Raw genomic sequence first — 16,249 nt, forward strand, 5'->3', positions numbered from 1 at the left:
ACTTCGAACATTATCTTCGCAATGAAGTCCGCGACAAAGTCGACAAGAACTTGCGACTGTATCGCTGTTCGCGGCTGATAGGTTATGTCGTGCTCGCTCAGCTCTATGGCCTACTTGGCCAATCTGCCCGACAATTCAGGTTTGTGCTGGATACTCCTTGAAGGGAAAGTCGTGACTGCCGAGATGGGGTGGCACTGGAAATAACGTCTAAGCTTTCGTGAAGCTATGACCATGGCAAGAGCTAACTTCTCGAGGTGGGGTACCTCACTTTAGCGTCGACCAAAGTTTTGCTAATGTAATAGATTGGAGATTGCGTACCTTTATCCTCTCGTACCAGGACTGCACTTACTGCGACATCGGACATGGCGAGGTAGACAAGGAGGCGCTCTCCGGGTTCTGCCTTAGCTGTGAAACGGTGGCGAAGACAGGTAGGACTTTAGTTATTTTAAGGCGTTGATGCACTCGGAATTCCATTGGAGTCCGTTATCCTTTTTGAGTACACCAAAAAATTTTTGGCACCTATCGGAGGACTGCGAGATAAATCTTGATAGGGAGGCTATCCGGCCGGTCAGCTTCTACACTTGCTTTTTGCTGGTTAGATTTGCTGGGATTCCTTCTATAGCCTTGATTTGGTCGGGATTGACCTTGATGCCTCATTGTGATACCAAGAAGCCGAGGAATTTTCCAGATGTCACGCCGAAAGCACATTTTTTGGGGTTTAATTTCATGCCGTATCTTCTGAGTATGTCGAAGGCTTCCCTCAGGCGGTCGATATGGCCTTCCTTTCTTTTTGACTTGACCAACATGTCATCTATATATACTTCCATGGTCTTTCCGAGTTGATCTTTGAACATTTTGGTCGCTAGCCTCTAGTACGTTGCCCCCGCATTTTTTTAACCCGAACGACATCACCCTGTAGCAGTACGTCCCCTGGTGGGTAATAAAGGTGGTTTTTTCCCGGTCCTCCTCCTCCATGAGGATTTGATTGTAGCCCAAGTAGGCTTCCAAGAAGCTCAGCAGTTCGTGCCCGGCTATAGTGTCGATAAGTTGGTCGATGTGGGGCAGCGGGAACGAGTCATTTGGGCGAGCTTTGTTTAGATCTGTGAAGTCTACGCACATCCGCCACTTACCATTTTTCTTTTTCACCATGACCACATTAGCGACCCACTGAGGGTTTCTTCGATTCTCTGATAGAACCGTTCACTAACAGTTTTTCGACTTCCTCACGAGTCGCGTCATTTATTGTAGAGTTGAACTTTTGCCGAATCTCCTTTACTGGGGGTAAAATGGGTCGACGTTCAACTTGTGAGTGGCTATCTCTTTCGGGATACCTGAAGTGTCTGCATGGGAAAAAACAAATAGGTCTACGTTACTTTTTAAGAATTGGTGAAATTTACCTGGATCTTGGAGCTTATGGCTAATGAAAGCTTTCTTGCTGTGGCAGTTGTCGTCTAATTGGACAGGGTCGAGGTCCTCTATGGTTGACCATGTGGCTTCTATGATTTCAGGGTCTCTAATGACGTCTTTCCTTTCATCGCCCCCTGACCCCGACTTTGTTAATTGCTATGCTTTCTCGGCCTTTCCTTTCAATTGTTGGGTGTATGTGCAGTCTTGGATGATGCGGTAGCATTGTGGGCCGTGCATTGCTCTCCCCGTATGTAGAATACTCCCTAGGGGGTGGGATGATTTGGTATAAGCTGGAGGGGAAGGCTTTCATGGCGTGTAACACGGTCGGCCTATGATGGAATTGTACGCCGTATCCTGGTTCATGATGTGGAACGTGGTCTCCAAAGTGGCCTCGCCGGCCAGGACGTGCAGTGTGATTTCTACAGATGTCCGCTCAACTGCATTGTTAAAACCTGTTAGCGTGATGCAACGGGGTACTATCTTGTCCTCGAGCTTCATTTGGGTGAGAACTCGAGGATGGATGATGCACGTGCCGCTTCCATCATCGACCATAATACGTCTTACATCAATATCAAGAACACGTAAAGTGATGACAAGGGCGTCATAGTAAGGGAATACCAAACCGTGGGTATCTGACTTATTGAAGATGATACTCTCTTAGAGTTCGTGATACCGTTTGTGGGTGATCGACCGTTTGAGTTTGTGACTGGTGGTGAATTTCACGCTGTTGAAAGATGCATCGTCGCCTCCTCCGATGATCATTTGAATGGTCTGAACTGAGGAAGGTGGTTTGGGCGGCCCCTGGTGTTGTTCTCTCCCTCGGGCGAGGTTGGCTCTCCCACGATCGCTCATCAGCTCTTTCAGGTGCCCTTGGTGAAGCATATTCACGACCTCCTATCTAAGGGCTATGCAGTCCTCGGTTCTATGACCTTGTTCCTGGTGGAATGCGCAGAGGGCATTTGACTTTCCGGTACTTGGGTCGGATTTCATATTTTGTGGCCATTTTACCTTTGGGCCGAGCTTCTCCAAAGCGTAGACTATTTCTGAGGGGGAAACACAAAAATTGTGAGCTGATAATAAGGGGGCATACCTCTTTCATTTTGGTAAATTCCCTTTCGTGGCCTGGATGGGCCTTCATCGTGGCATGGAGGCGGCATGAGGGTGCCTCTGACATAAGGCTGATGTCTTTCTCGATTAGGTCGGGATCCTGCTAGATCCCTCATGCTGTCGTTTCTCCGATCTTTCCTAGACTCTATTTGGACCGAGGTCAGACGTTGGGTGGGTCCGTTGAGATCGTCCTCGTCAGCTCTTACCTCGGCAAAGTAGGCGTTGTGTATCTCATCCCAAGTGGTTGAAGGGTATTTCATGAGTCGGCTCAGTAACTTTTTGGTTGCCCGTGATCCACTTCTACTTAGCCCGTTGTGGAAAGAGGCCACCGCCATTCCTTCAGATACATTCAGAAGGGTCATTCTTACATAGTTGAACCAGGTGAGGAAGTCCCTGAGCCCTTCGCCAGGCGATTGCTTAATGGCAAATATGTCGTTCACCCTCGCCTCTGCTTTTTTGGCCCCGGCATGGGCGGTGACGAACTTGTCTGCCATTTCCTCGAACGTTTCTATGGAGCACACAGGTAACTATGAGTACCAAGTCAGGGTTCCGTTGGTTAGGGTCTCTCCAAACTTCTTCAGCAATATGGATGATACTTGTTCTTTTGCGAGGTCGTTGCCTTTCACTGCAGTGACATAGTGGGTCACATGATTCTTCGTGTCCGTCGTGCCGTCATATATTTTCAAGTATGGTGGCATTTTGAAGGTTTTTGGTATGGCTTGTGGTGCAGCCTCGTCGCTATATGGTTGCTCGACAAACCGACCAACGTCTCTTTTTGGCAGAAGTTTTGTGGCACCTGGTATTTTGTCTACCCTTTCTTGGTGCTCTTTCATTTGGCTACGGAGCATTTTGTTCTCGTTCTCCATCTCCTCCATTTTTCTCAAGATGCCTGTGATGGTGTTATTACCTGCATCATTAACATTATGAGTAATACCTGATGCGGGGGGAACGTGCTGTTCTTCAGCTGTTGATGCGACACCAGCTCTTGTTTCTTCCCTATTCGACCTTCGAGCGGGCTTGTCTAGGAAGCCGGTTAGCGATTTTTCAAGCATGCCTCAAGTAACTTTTACACTGCTGGTGGTGCCTTTTCTGCCATGGACGTAGAGGCGCCTTTTCCGTGCGAGGTCGTAACGCTGTCGGGAGGTGGAGGCTAGTTGTTTCGCCTGGGAGAGGTATTTGGTGTTATGTGTTCACCCTCCTCCTCGTCTGCTTCGTTAATGGTGTTGAGGAGATTGGCGGTGAGATCGGCTATCGCCTTTCTCTTTTCCTGTCCATTGCCTGCCATGTCAGATTTGTGCCAATGTTACTTCTTAAGCATGACCTCGGCCTAATTGACTCAATTGCCATCTCTAAGGCGAGGTCCCCTTGATTAGATTTTGACCCATACAATAACAACATTTGGAATACGAATTAAGCGTATTAATTGACATGGACTAAAAAAAGTTAGATGAAAAAACTAATCCCCGTATTAGTAAATAGGGGCGGGCAGAGTTTGGGCAAACCCAAAATCCAAATTAAATCCAATTTGGTTTGGACTTTCGGATTATGCATTAGATTTTGAATTTGATTTTTAAAATTTTGAATTTCGGATTGGATATTGGATTCGGTACTTTGGATTTTTTGGATATCAGAAAATCCAGAATTTTATACTTTATATGTAGTCTATTATCTATATGCCAGTAGTAATAAGTTCAATACCCTACCACATTAGATATTATCTCATATATTCAATATTAATTACTAAGTTACTGCCAAAATACATTCTATTTGGATTTGGTTTTACTGTTGCTACTTCTTATCAGCCATACTAATGCCTCTATTGTATTTCATTGATAATAATTTCATTACTTGAATACTTTATTTTGATGATTGCGGTGAGAAGAAGGTACTTTTCAAGCAATTTAACATGAGTACTTTATTTGAATATTCTGTTTTATAAAAAGAAGAAACATCTCAACTTATAAGCTCAAAACCGAAAATCCAAAATATCCAAACAGATTAATCCGAAACAGAACTCAAAAAGTTCAATCCAATCTAAGCTTATTTGAATTGGATATGAATTGTCATTTCTTCAATCCAAAATAAAAAAATTCAAATCAAAATTTTCATATTCTATCCGAACGCCCACCCGTATAATAGTAAATCAGCTTTTATTTTGTTTACCATATATTTATATTCGTTTGACATGCATTTTTCAAAGAATTTATAACTTAAAGATTATCACAAACGAAACCTTGGAATTGTATACAATTACAATGATATGGAAGAAATATGTGTACAGTTACAATGATTCACTTCTAAAATGTTCTCCCGCTCTTTCTGTTCTTTCAGTTTTAAATAACACTGCAAATCCAGTTCTCATAAAACTTCATCATCTTCAATTTTATGCCCATTATTCTTCCTCGCATTCAGTTCCACTATCCCAAATCAACGTTGAAGTAATTCATGCCAATAAAATCAAAGATGGTTCGGTCCAAAACTCCTCTAGCAGTAACTATTTATTGAATCTTTACACAAAAAGTTACCATTTAGCCTCTGCACAGAAACTGTTTGATGAAATTCCTCAAAGGGATGTTCGAACGTGGACGATACTCATTTCGGGTTCTGCTCAATATGGGTGTTACAGAAATGCATTATGGTTGTTTATTAAGATGCAAAAAGAGGGCAGTGTTATTCCCAATGAGTTCACTTTATCTAGTGTCTTGAAGTGTTGTTCTAGTGTTAGTAACGGGCTTAGATTGGGCAAGTCTATACATGGGTGGATGCTTACTGCTGCAGTGTATTTGGATGTTGCTTTGGAGAATGCTGTACTTGATCTTTATGTCAAATGTGAGGCTTTGGATTATGCGAAACGGTTCTTTGAATTGATGGATGATAAAAATGCGGTATCTTGGAATATAATGCTGGCAGGATATTTGAGTATAGGAGATATGGAGAAGAGTGTAAAGCTTTTTAAAAAGATGCCTGAAAAGGATGTTTCGAGTTGGAATACAATCATTGATGGGCTTATGCGACGTGGGTATGAAAAGGATGCCCTTGAGCTCCTACACCAAATGACCTCATGTGGGCCTTCATTTAATGAAGTTACGTTTTCTATATCATTTGCATTGATGTCTTCGCTTAGAAATCCCGAATTAGGGAGGCAACTCCACGGTAAAGTGTGGAGGTTGTCGATATATGAAGACGCGCTTTTAAGGGCCTCACTAATTGATATGTATTGCAAATGTGGTCAAATGGAGAAGGCTTCTAGGATATTCCAGGAGTTACGCCAAGTTGTTGCCGAAGTACAACATTCACATTCTGTTCCATGGAGTACAATTGTTTCAGGTTATATTCACAATGGAATGCTGAAAGATGCTTTGGAAATTTTTAGCTCAATGGTGCGTGATCAATTGGAAGTTGATGTGTTTACACTATCAAGCATTCTTAGTGCTTGTGCAATTAGTGAGCTTTTGGAACTTGGGCAGCAGATTCACGGCTATGTCCAAAAACTTGGACACATATGGGACATATTTTTGATTTCAGCAATTATTGACATGTATGCCAAATGCGGAAAGTTAAATTCTGCTTGGTTGTCTTTTGAGCAAACCCAATCTCGGAATATCGTGGTGTGGACGACTATGATAAACAGTTATGCAATACATGGAAAAGGAGCAGAGGCTGTTCAGCTTTTTGAGCTTATGTTGAATCAGAGGATTGCACCAAATGAAGTAAGTTTTGTTAGCGTCTTAACTGCATGTAGTCATGCAGGTTTGGTGAAAGACGGGTGCAAGTATTTTAGGTTGATGAAACAAGTTTATGGCATCAAGCCTTCTGTCGAACATTTCACTTGTATGGTTGATCTTTTTGGCCGAGCAGGCTGTTTAGAGGAGGCTTATGATTTCATTCATGAGAATAGAATCTCTAACATGACCCAAGTTTGGAAGGTACTCTTATCTTCTTGCTTGGTTCACAAAAACGTAAAGATGGCAAGGCGTGCTTCTGAGAAATTGCTACAACTTCAGCCAAGTGAAGACAGTCCTTACATTCTGTTGTCAAATACTTGTTCAGACTATGACAATTGGGATGAAGCATCGAAAATAAGGGTCTTGATGAAGGAAAGGAAAGTTATGAAACTCCCAGGTCAATCATGGACTTAGTTGAAATATGAAATCCGGAATGAAAAAAATCAGATTATTGAAACAAGCTGCCGTGCAACTGAAGGACACCCACCTTTGAGAATGACATAAATTTGGGAATGCAGGAAGCCGAAGAAAGAGAGGAGCAGACACATCTTTGTACAACTTTTAATCACTAGATGTTTCATTTTCTGAGCCTTTACCCAGTTTCCAACCTAATTTCTGGTGCCATATGTTTGATGCGTACTTTACAGTTCGAAGGCTGATGTATTGCTCCTGACACATACAGAGATTACCAGTAAATCAAGCTGGTGATGGTTAAGGAACATGAACTCAAATCTTTTTGGATATTTCTTGGTTTGATATATGGTTGATCATGTCATCATTTATCTTTTTGAGAGGTCAAGAACAATAATTTGGTCAGATATGCCTTTGTGAAATAACTACTGATGGTTTGCCTCAGATTGTCTAACCTGACTTCAATTGGCACTCAAAATTTAATCAGAGGTAAATGCATTAGAAATAGAATGAATTTTTTCTACCTTATGCTTTCTATTTAAGCTGTTGTGTCTTTACATCCCTGATAGTTGTATTTGTGGGATCTTTAACTGTTTAGCTGGTGTATTGAGTTGGTATCAGAGTGTCTTTTGCTATTCTTAGTTTTCAACAGTAAAACATGCCCTTTTCTTGGGTGCGTTTGTTGATTTATATTAGACTTCACCTGTTCACCAATGATATTCAGGAACCATATTTCTCCAGCTCATTGGGTCCGCTTAATTCCAGGTAATAATCTCTGCTTTCTCCAGCTCATTGGAAATTCCATGTTCCAAATACATATATGTATAGCTCTTCAGGAACTGTAGCTTCTTGATGATGAATTGTTTTTTCTCCTTTCACTACCAGTTGATAGTGTCAAGGAAGAATGCTCGTGACGATTTACATTGAGGCCCAAGGGTTTGGAATTCACAATTATGTGCAGTAAGTCATTTCTATAAAATCTATGCTTACTTCTAATTTCTCTTCAGAAATATCTTATGCTGCTGTATGAAGATGTTAATATATTTCTGCCTTGCATTTTATTTGATGTCTTCATTAACATTTCGTGTAAACAGAGTCCAAAGTTGTGACTTTACTTGTACAAGACTTCAACAATTTGTTTATCATAGGCTCCTCAAAACTGAACGAACGATGTGGTAGTTATGGTGCCGCGATTTCACTAATTAAGGTTGACCCCCAGGACATTTGTTCAGTGATAGGAGTGCAGTGCGTGATGCATGGGGTCAATGTAACAGCCCAGCCCGCTAGTGATATTGTCCGCTCTGGGCCTAGGCCCTCACGGGTTTAAAACGCGTCACTAGGGTCTAAGGCCTGTTTACTTATATACCCAGCATCTCTCCCGCGTTTTGTCGATGTGGGATTTGCCTAGGATGTCACAGTCAAGCACTTGTCATGGATTTTGAACTCGACTCTGGTACTTAAATGTAGAATGGTAGAGGGGGGAGAGGGCACGTCATCCACCGAGTTCTGAATTATGTGCCAGTTGGTCCTCGAGAATTTTTCGGTTATTAAAAAAATATCACTGATTAGGGTACCTCACTTCAAGTGTCATCATTGAAACTCTTCCAAACCCTATTGCAAATGATTCAATTAGGTAGGCCATATTTTTCTTCTTTACTTGATTCTTGATTGGTGATCAACTTTGGATGACTTGTAGTTTAGGGCAAATCAATGTAGGGTACAGTATATTCAATTCACTTTGCTTTAGATTTGCTAGAAGTAGGTCATCTCATTAAAGTTTGAAATGCTTATTCTGAGAATTTATCATACACCCAAAAAAGTAGGTACACAGCTATAAATGTTACATTCTTTTTGCACATTTGGACAATAAACGCGTCCCTTTTACCAAAATTTTATTCTCCAATTATTCTGCATCATTCATTTTTATTCAGGTATATCTTTTTTGCTCCTTTAATTTTATTTAGGTTGAATTTGTTCGTGGGTGATCTGAAGAATATTAAGTTCATTTATTAAAGAATTCTAAGTACTTAAACGTCTCATTTATGAGTTGTGACTGTGAACTAGTCACTCACATTAAAAGATTGTTTTGAGGATTCAAGAAAGAGATAGAACACTTGTAATGTCCAAAAATTAGCAGCTTAGCCAATACAGTAGTAATTGCATCTAATAAGAAATTATGGATCCAAAATCATCTACATTAAAAAAGTTCCATTTTTGCTTGTTATACACTTAATAGAGTTGGAGTCCAATTGAAGTAAATACTCGATCATGTTTCACTGGAAATGAAAAGAAGGAAAAGGAGAAGAATTTTGGTAAGTAGTGCATTGGGGACTAGTGTTTGGTATCTTCCAACTAAAACAAATGGTGACTTCTCCTCTAAGTGTGACAAGCAAATTAAAAAGAAGACCCCACAATGCACTACGACCCAACATATGAAGGTCTGACAAAACAAAGATACAGATCTGAATGTACAGTTGAGATTTCTTCTTTAGCACTTCTTCCATCCCAATTTACGTGACGGTGTTCAGATTTTAAAAGTCAAATGAATTAATCTTTGAATACAACTTTCTTATATGCCTTTTGAATATTTTGAATTATTAATTATAGTGACTTAGATACTTTTGACATAATTTCGAAATATATAAATTTTCTAATTTGGAAAAACTTAAGGATTGTATATGTCTGGCACACGGTCAAAATTAAGAGGTTTGACTCTCGAAAAACAAAAAGTGTCACATAAATTGAGACAGAACGAGGAGTATATATGTGCATTATGTATGATTTGAACATTCATGTTTAACTTAAGATTTGATATTGACTATACACGTAGTATTATTATTATTTGGAGTAATATAACTTAACAATAAAGGCAAAAGACAGCAACTACTATAACAAACCCATCCCAACTCTCTCAACCTTATAATTCCAACTACCATTTTCTTCTCCCTCCTTTCACCACAAAGGAACAAGAATATCTACATTTTTGTGTGTGTTGTTAGTTTGTTTGATCAGAATGAGGGATAGAATGGAAAAATTTGTACTTCTTCCATTTTCTATGGGTTGCATCTCTGAATCAAGTGTTGCAATTGGTCAACTTCATCATAAAAGATCAAGCCCTCGTGAAACCAACTTAACTCCCACAAGTCTCTTTTGCTCTTTCTTTCTCTTAATTCTTCCCTCTCCCTTACACTACACACACCTCATTAACACTTATTTGTAGGAGTTATAATTTCTATACTGACAATGTAACATAATTTTTACACTACTAGATCAAGATAACATACAAGTGGTTGTCCAATAAAAATATGAATATTAACATGAAAATAAGACAAGTTACTAACCTTGGCGTAACTGGTAAAGTTGCTGCTATGTGACCAGCACGTCACGGGTTCGAGCCGTAGAAACAGCCTCTTGCAGAAATGCAGGGTAAGGCTGCGTACATTATATACCCTTGTGGTCCGGCCCTTCCCTGGACCCCGCACATAGCAGGAGCTTAGTGCAACGGGCTGCCCTTTTAGTAGCTACAACAAAATGTAAATATTCTTTAGACTGTCAGTATATACAAGTTAAATTCTTTATATAGAATGGCTATGTTGGTGTTAATACTTTCCATAATGCAGGGAGCCAAGAAGAAGGAAAAGAGGATGAGGAGGAGGAACAAGAAGAAGGAGAGGATGATGACAGAATGTCAAGTTTGAAGGGTCCTAATTTAAGCCTTATGGCACTTCCCAAGTTTCAGAGGCTTTTCAAGAATTTCAAGAACTTGTCCCACTTATTTGGTGAGTCTCCACATTTTACCATATATGTTAAATCTCTTATTCTTGTTTGAACAACTTTTGGTGGTAATCACTTACTAGGGAATTCAAATGCTTGAAATGAATTAAAAGAAGTTTTCTTGTACTTCAATGGAAAGCAAGGAAGGTACATAAATTTATAACTAAGCAAGTTTCCTGGTTGCATTCTGTTGCATTGAATTAGTTTGTTACTCAGGATAAAACTTTCTCTCTCTCTCTCTATATATCTATATATATATATTTTCCTACAATAGTAAGTGGGAAATAAGTAAAAATCTTAACTTTTGAATAGATTGGGATATATTTCTTTCCCTTTCTCTAAAGTCAAGACTACACAGCTAGGGAAATTCTGATATATTAACCATTTCTGTCTCATACAATTTCATTTCCCACCTCCAACCTAACACCACTCAGACAAGTTAATTTTGCATATTATCACTAAATTTTATTCAACATGACAGTAAAAAAAAGGCAGCCCAGTGCACTAGGTATCTCGTGTTTACGCAAGTCCAGAAGAGGACCGCATCTCAAGGGGTGTGATGTAGAAAACCTATCGTAATGCAAACATTAGTGAATACTTCCACAGTTCGGACCCATATGACATATAAGTCACACAAAGACAGTAAAATTACAAAATTATTTCTGTAATTGAATACTTAACTAACTATAATAAGGTTATGTAATATTTGCAGTGGATAAGGATGAAATGAAGAATGAGGAGATCATTGGGATGGAAATAGGAGTTCCAACAGATGTGAAGCATGTGACTCACATAGGAATAGATGGTGCCTCTACTTCAATCCTTTCTAGGAGTTGGGAACATCTCAAAACCCCTGATTTCCTTACTCTCTCTTCTTAATTAAAACATTATTATATTTTCTGATTTTTCCACTGTCAAATGAATCAATTTGCAAGAAGGAAATGTTAAGTGTCTTTAGTGCCAACATATATGTGTATTAAGGCTTTGGGATTATTCCCAAAAATTTGTTGTTTGTACAGTGATGGCTTCTTAATTGTCTTCTTATGTGTGAGGTGTGGGAAAAACATCCAAATCTAAAGGTATTGATCAGATCTACTCTCCCCGTCCATATTTATGTGAATATATTCTGATTTCGAGAATCAAACGAATCCTTATATGACCGTGATTCTTTCATGTATCTTTTAAATATTTTGAATTATTAATTATTGTGACTTATATTACTTTTTACTTAATTTCTTAATATGTTAATTTTATCTCAGATTCTATGCTTAAATTCATGGTGAAAATTAAATAATTTGAATCTCGATAAACGAAAAGTGACATAAATTGGGATGGAGGGAGTATCATTCTTTGAGTACTCTTATTATTAATTATTATGACTTATAGTATTTTTGACGTAGTCTCTTAGTATGTTAATTTTATCTTGAAATAAAGATTTTTATGTCCAAATTCACGATCAAAACTAAAAAATTTGAATCTCGATAAACGAAAAGTGTCGCATAAATTGGAACGGAGGGAGTATCATTCTTTGAAAATAAATAGTAAGAAAAATGAAACCCAAGTGCAATGAAGAGAAATAACAAATTTAAAACGTACCAAGGAGGATGGAAAACATTCATTGTCCTCTTATTTATAAGTGTGATGATTTACTCATTGCATTCAGAAACAAATAACAAAATTATTTCATGACTACCCTATTTAAATAAATAAAAAATTTGAAGGAATTTCATTCTGCATGTACAAAAGGCTGGCCAATGTGTTAGGGAATAGTCGACCAAGAATTTGAGATTTTTGTCACCCAAAACTAGAAGTCGTCCTCTTTCTTTGGTTGCCTCAACTCTTCATTCCCCTTACAACAAACATGGATTTCTAGTCAAATTTTTTTCCCCCCCCTTTTTTTTTTGGGTTTATGCTATCTTCAATCTAACTCAGAATATTAAGCCCTACATGAGTTAGGAGCAAGAAAAGTTATTCTGAAATCATACATAAGAATATCAATGTTTATACGGAATAAGGTTTTGGTAGAGGCATGTCCTTGATTATGCCACACAAGATATCATTGTCAGGCATATTGTATTCATCTTTCAAATCTCTTTTTGGAGAGAGGACACTGAAGTAAAGCTGTTGTCCTAAGTATTGCCTTTCAAGAGAGTTTGACCTTAAGTTCCAAAGGCCAGCATTGTCAATAGTAGTCATAATTGCTGCCCATGAATTAGGATAAACTTGGATGGTATTCCTTGACACTGCATCAAGCAAGTTGTAGTTCTTCCTCTTCTCTGGTGTCCATTTCCCTGGTTCATTCCTACATATATACACCATGTCATTTCATTAAAATCCAGAGACATATCGAGGATTTAAACTTGGTAAATTCAAGATTAATTTAACGTTCTTAGTTCTTGAACCATTGTACTATATACACATAGATATTAATTTTCATAGATATACACACACACATATATATATGCTACGCGTCAAATACTGTAAACTACATCCATCACTAACAAATAGTGACAGATGCAATTTTAGGGATGTGTAATGCATAAGTTATAGGTTCATCCAAACCTAACAACTTTGACTTTAACTCTGTATATGTGTTAAAAAGTTCACTAAACCCAATAAATTATGTGGGTTCTAGTTGAGTTTTAACTCGAGTCTGTAATGTTCGAATTTTAGATCCGTTTATGTTAGGGATGGATAATTTTTTTATTTAGACCATAAATATATTCGTGAAAACCTCTAAAAATTAAATATTATATTCTGATCTCATATTTTCGAAGAATTCGAAACCTTGAACCTATTTAAATCAAATCCTGAATTTGCCTCTAGTAAAGTTAGTAGTGTAGAGGGGGCAAATATAGCATTCTTGAGTAGGAGTAGAGGTTTGGACAAAAGATACTTACGCAACAGCAAAGAAAGAGTATCCAGCCAAGTGAAAAGATTGAACACTCTTCTCGTGGTTCTCAAAGATGATCTCCACAAAGTTGCGGTAAGTGCCATTCACTACATTTGGTGCAAGTGTAATCTTCTCTTCTGTTTTAGCAGTTGGAGCTTCATAATCATCCTTAATAAGATCATACTTGAAAACCTTGTCAGCAACACCGTAGTACTCAGCCAACTTAATTGGAGTCTCAGGATTCACATGTGAAACACCGTTGATTGCATATCGAAGCTTTCCGTCCACTGATCCCACCGTGTTCACTAGTTTTATGGTACGCGTGATGTTGATCTGACCGTAGTGGTAAGATCCTTGTGGATTAGGTCTAGCTGCACTTGCTGTCAAATTCCAACGGAATGAGCGGAACTGGTTAAGTGACCAAGCCCAACCAATTGGCGCCTTTGGCAATTCTAATGAGGCCGGGGCGCCTTTGCCATTGGCATAACGGATAGTGGCGGTAGCAGTGTGTGGTTCCTTTGTGAATCGTGTGGAGGCCACGAGGAAGTAATCCTTAGGTTCTTTATCAGCTGTTACCAGAACAGACATACACTGTCCGAGGTGAACGTCAAGTGAATCGTACATGTTTTGTACGGTGTGAGATCCTTCGATCTCAACTAATTTCATGACGTGTCCTTGGATTCTAACGTTGATAGAATCCTTCATGCCAACGTTACAGAACCTGTACCTGTACGTCTTTCCAGGGGTCATAGTGAACATTGGCTCGTCCTTGTTATCGCCTTTGCCACTTTTGCCATTGATGATGACTCCGTTGGGCCTTCCCAGGGCGCGCCCACTGTCCAAAAGCTTCCTCAATTGGGAATGACTTTTGGTGTACCAATCACTTACAAGGACGAAGAATTCGTCTGCAGGGTTAACATCAAAGGGTACAGGAATCAATGCACGACTATGGACACTTATCCCACCATACCCACCCGCTGCTCGATGCAGAGCTGTGGTTGGGTAATAATAAAAGCTTCCAATTTGATCCTTGACCTGGAATTGGTACGTGAAATTGCTCCCGGGAGGAATGGGACAATTAGTGCCAAGGGTACCTTCTTGCCACGAATTCTTCCTCTGTTGGACGCCGTTCCATGTAAAAAGGAACGGCTCGTCCAACTGATTGAAGACATTGACAACAATATTATTGTTGGAGGTACCATTAATTATAGGTCCTGGAAATTGGCCATTGATCAAAATAACTTGTTGGGGTACACCAAGGGGAGAGATGGTGCCATAAGTGACTTTCCATTCAAAAAACAAAAAAGGATCTCCTCCTTTTACTAGTGTTGTTGAAAGACACAATGCTAGCAACACAAGAACAAATCTCAACTTTTCCATATTCTATTTTCGTTTTTTTCTTTTTTTTTTCTTTGTTTGGTTTTAATGAAAACAATAGAAGAGTTTTCTATTGACAAAAAGGACAATCAAAGAAATGATTGTGCATTATGTTGAGAGGGACTGCCCTTTTATTTATGTTAGTTGTGGTATTTAGAGGTTGTTTGGGATTGGTGATTGATGGCCAGACAAAAATAGCCGTGAATATTTCATGAATTGTCCGCAAGCGTCGTTTGCTCATGGTATTCGCAATTGCTTCCTTCTTGCGGTTTTCCTTTGTCGTCCTTAACCCCCATAGACGAACCTATTAAATATTAAATTTATCCTTAAAATTTAACTTACAAAATGTTATTACGTATAACAACAAAACTTTATAAAATTATACTACTTATTTTCGAAGAAAAATATTAAATCGTTCTTTTTAGATGGTTTACAAGAAACTTAAGATTGTATTCTTCGTTCGACCAAAACTCGTCTTTTTTTTTAGGCAAATTAAGCTATTTTATAAATAATAAAAGAGAAAAGAAACCACAATGGAAAAGTACAAGTAAGAGGGCTAGCTACAGTTGTGTTGCCTCTATGCCTTGGTTATATAATCACTCCTTTGCGCCTCCATTGCCTTAAGATGGCTGCCTCATGTAGAGGATCATGGTATAGTTGCCGACAGAAGTCTCACGAGGGCATATAATCTCATAGCCGGTTGGATCTTCCCAAAACTCGTCTTAGTGACTATAAGAGCATTTTTTTGGCAATTAAAACAATATTATTAATCACCAGCAATCTGTATAAAACAAAGGCAACCTACCAAGCCACTCTTCTCATGGCTATCCTATGCCACCAACAACCTTATCTACTAAAACATCAAAACTCCTACAAAGAACAAATAAACTTGTTTACCTTTAAAATGAGTAACAATTAAATTTTTACGCAGTTTAAAAGATATATGATTTAATTTAACATGAATAATCTAAGAACAACAAATAATTAAATTAAAGAGAAACAAAACGATCAAACCAAACATGATGGAACTAAGCCTGACTTTAAGTTGAACGCTGAAACTGGTTCTGATCGAGCCCTCGAGATGGGCTCGGTTACAACTAAAGAAATGAGCAACTGAAGAACACTTTGAACTATAGCTTGAAGACAAAAATAAATTTTATTGCTTTGATATGCGTGCCAATAGTGGGTGAAAAATGAAAAGGTTCTCCCCTTTATATAGTAGAGGAGTTTCAATCCTAGTACAAATCTAAATAAGGTAGAAATCCTTCTCTTCTAGTAATCTATGATCCGCAACTGATATCGTGCGAGATTTATGCCGTAATATTCGGTTGATGGTTGATATTTCGGCCCTTCGCTCGTTCTCTCTAACCGTCTTACCTTAAGCCTTGATTCTTTGTCTTGCTCAAGCTCGATCCCTTTCATGTTTGGCCATGTCTGAATCTTGGTGCGTCACTTGTCCCCCCGGGCTTTGATCTGGGGAACCCTCGGCTTTACCCGAGCCTGCGATGAACCACGTCGTTTCCTGTTTCTTCATCGGGAAATCAGGGATGACCTT

General features: G+C 39.0%; 3 protein-coding genes across 4 annotated transcripts; 2 read left to right on the top strand and 1 right to left on the bottom strand.

Annotated features, from left to right (window-relative positions):
- The first annotated feature begins 4,769 nt into the window (after nt 1–4,769).
- On the top strand, nt 4,770–6,653 carry LOC109218984 (pentatricopeptide repeat-containing protein At2g22070-like). Its single transcript, XM_019383385.1, has one exon. The coding sequence runs from the start codon at nt 4,770–4,772 to the stop codon at nt 6,651–6,653; it is 1,884 nt and encodes a 627-aa protein (XP_019238930.1).
- A 132-nt stretch (nt 6,654–6,785) lies between these two features.
- LOC109218985 (CRIB domain-containing protein RIC4-like) lies at nt 6,786–11,563 on the top strand. Of its 2 annotated transcripts, XM_019383387.1 has the most exons (5): nt 6,786–7,139; nt 7,375–7,415; nt 7,536–7,610; nt 10,271–10,429; nt 11,137–11,546. In XM_019383387.1, exons 3-5 carry the CDS (start codon nt 7,604–7,606, stop codon nt 11,301–11,303), a joined length of 333 nt encoding a protein of 110 aa, XP_019238932.1. In that variant the 5' UTR covers nt 6,786–7,139; nt 7,375–7,415; nt 7,536–7,603; the 3' UTR covers nt 11,304–11,546. The 2 variants fall into 2 exon arrangements, with proteins under 2 accessions (XP_019238932.1, XP_019238931.1); XM_019383386.1 differs by lacking the exons at nt 6,786–7,139; nt 7,375–7,415; nt 7,536–7,610 and adding an exon at nt 9,530–9,793 and having other exon boundaries at nt 11,137–11,563.
- Nucleotides 11,564–12,025: 462 nt separating this feature from the next.
- On the bottom strand, nt 12,026–14,800 carry LOC109218986 (L-ascorbate oxidase homolog). Its single transcript, XM_019383388.1, has 2 exons — nt 13,325–14,800; nt 12,026–12,726 (listed from the first exon to the last, which is right to left on the bottom strand). Exons 1-2 carry the CDS (start codon nt 14,695–14,697, stop codon nt 12,426–12,428), a joined length of 1,674 nt encoding a protein of 557 aa, XP_019238933.1. The 5' UTR covers nt 14,698–14,800; the 3' UTR covers nt 12,026–12,425.
- Nucleotides 14,801–16,249: the final 1,449 nt, after the last annotated feature.

This window comes from Nicotiana attenuata, unplaced genomic scaffold, assembly GCF_001879085.1.
Source record: "Nicotiana attenuata strain UT unplaced genomic scaffold, NIATTr2, whole genome shotgun sequence".
NCBI classification, from domain to species: Eukaryota; Viridiplantae; Streptophyta; class Magnoliopsida; order Solanales; family Solanaceae; genus Nicotiana; species Nicotiana attenuata.

Excerpts from the sequence above, each read along its gene's own strand:
- LOC109218984 (XM_019383385.1), top strand. The coding sequence starts at position 4,770 with ATGATATGGAAGAAATATGTGTACAGTTACAATGATTCACTTCTAAAA.
- LOC109218985 (XM_019383386.1), top strand. The coding sequence starts at position 9,664 with ATGAGGGATAGAATGGAAAAATTTGTACTTCTTCCATTTTCTATGGGT. Across the intron at positions 9,794-10,270 it reads AACCAACTTAACTCCCACAA|GGAGCCAAGAAGAAGGAAAA; the intron begins GTCTCTTTTGCT and ends TCCATAATGCAG. Across the intron at positions 10,430-11,136 it reads GAACTTGTCCCACTTATTTG|TGGATAAGGATGAAATGAAG; the intron begins GTGAGTCTCCAC and ends TAATATTTGCAG.
- LOC109218986 (XM_019383388.1), bottom strand. The coding sequence starts at position 14,697 with ATGGAAAAGTTGAGATTTGTTCTTGTGTTGCTAGCATTGTGTCTTTCA. Across the intron at positions 12,727-13,324 it reads TACTCTTTCTTTGCTGTTGC|GAATGAACCAGGGAAATGGA; the intron begins GTAAGTATCTTT and ends GTATATATGTAG.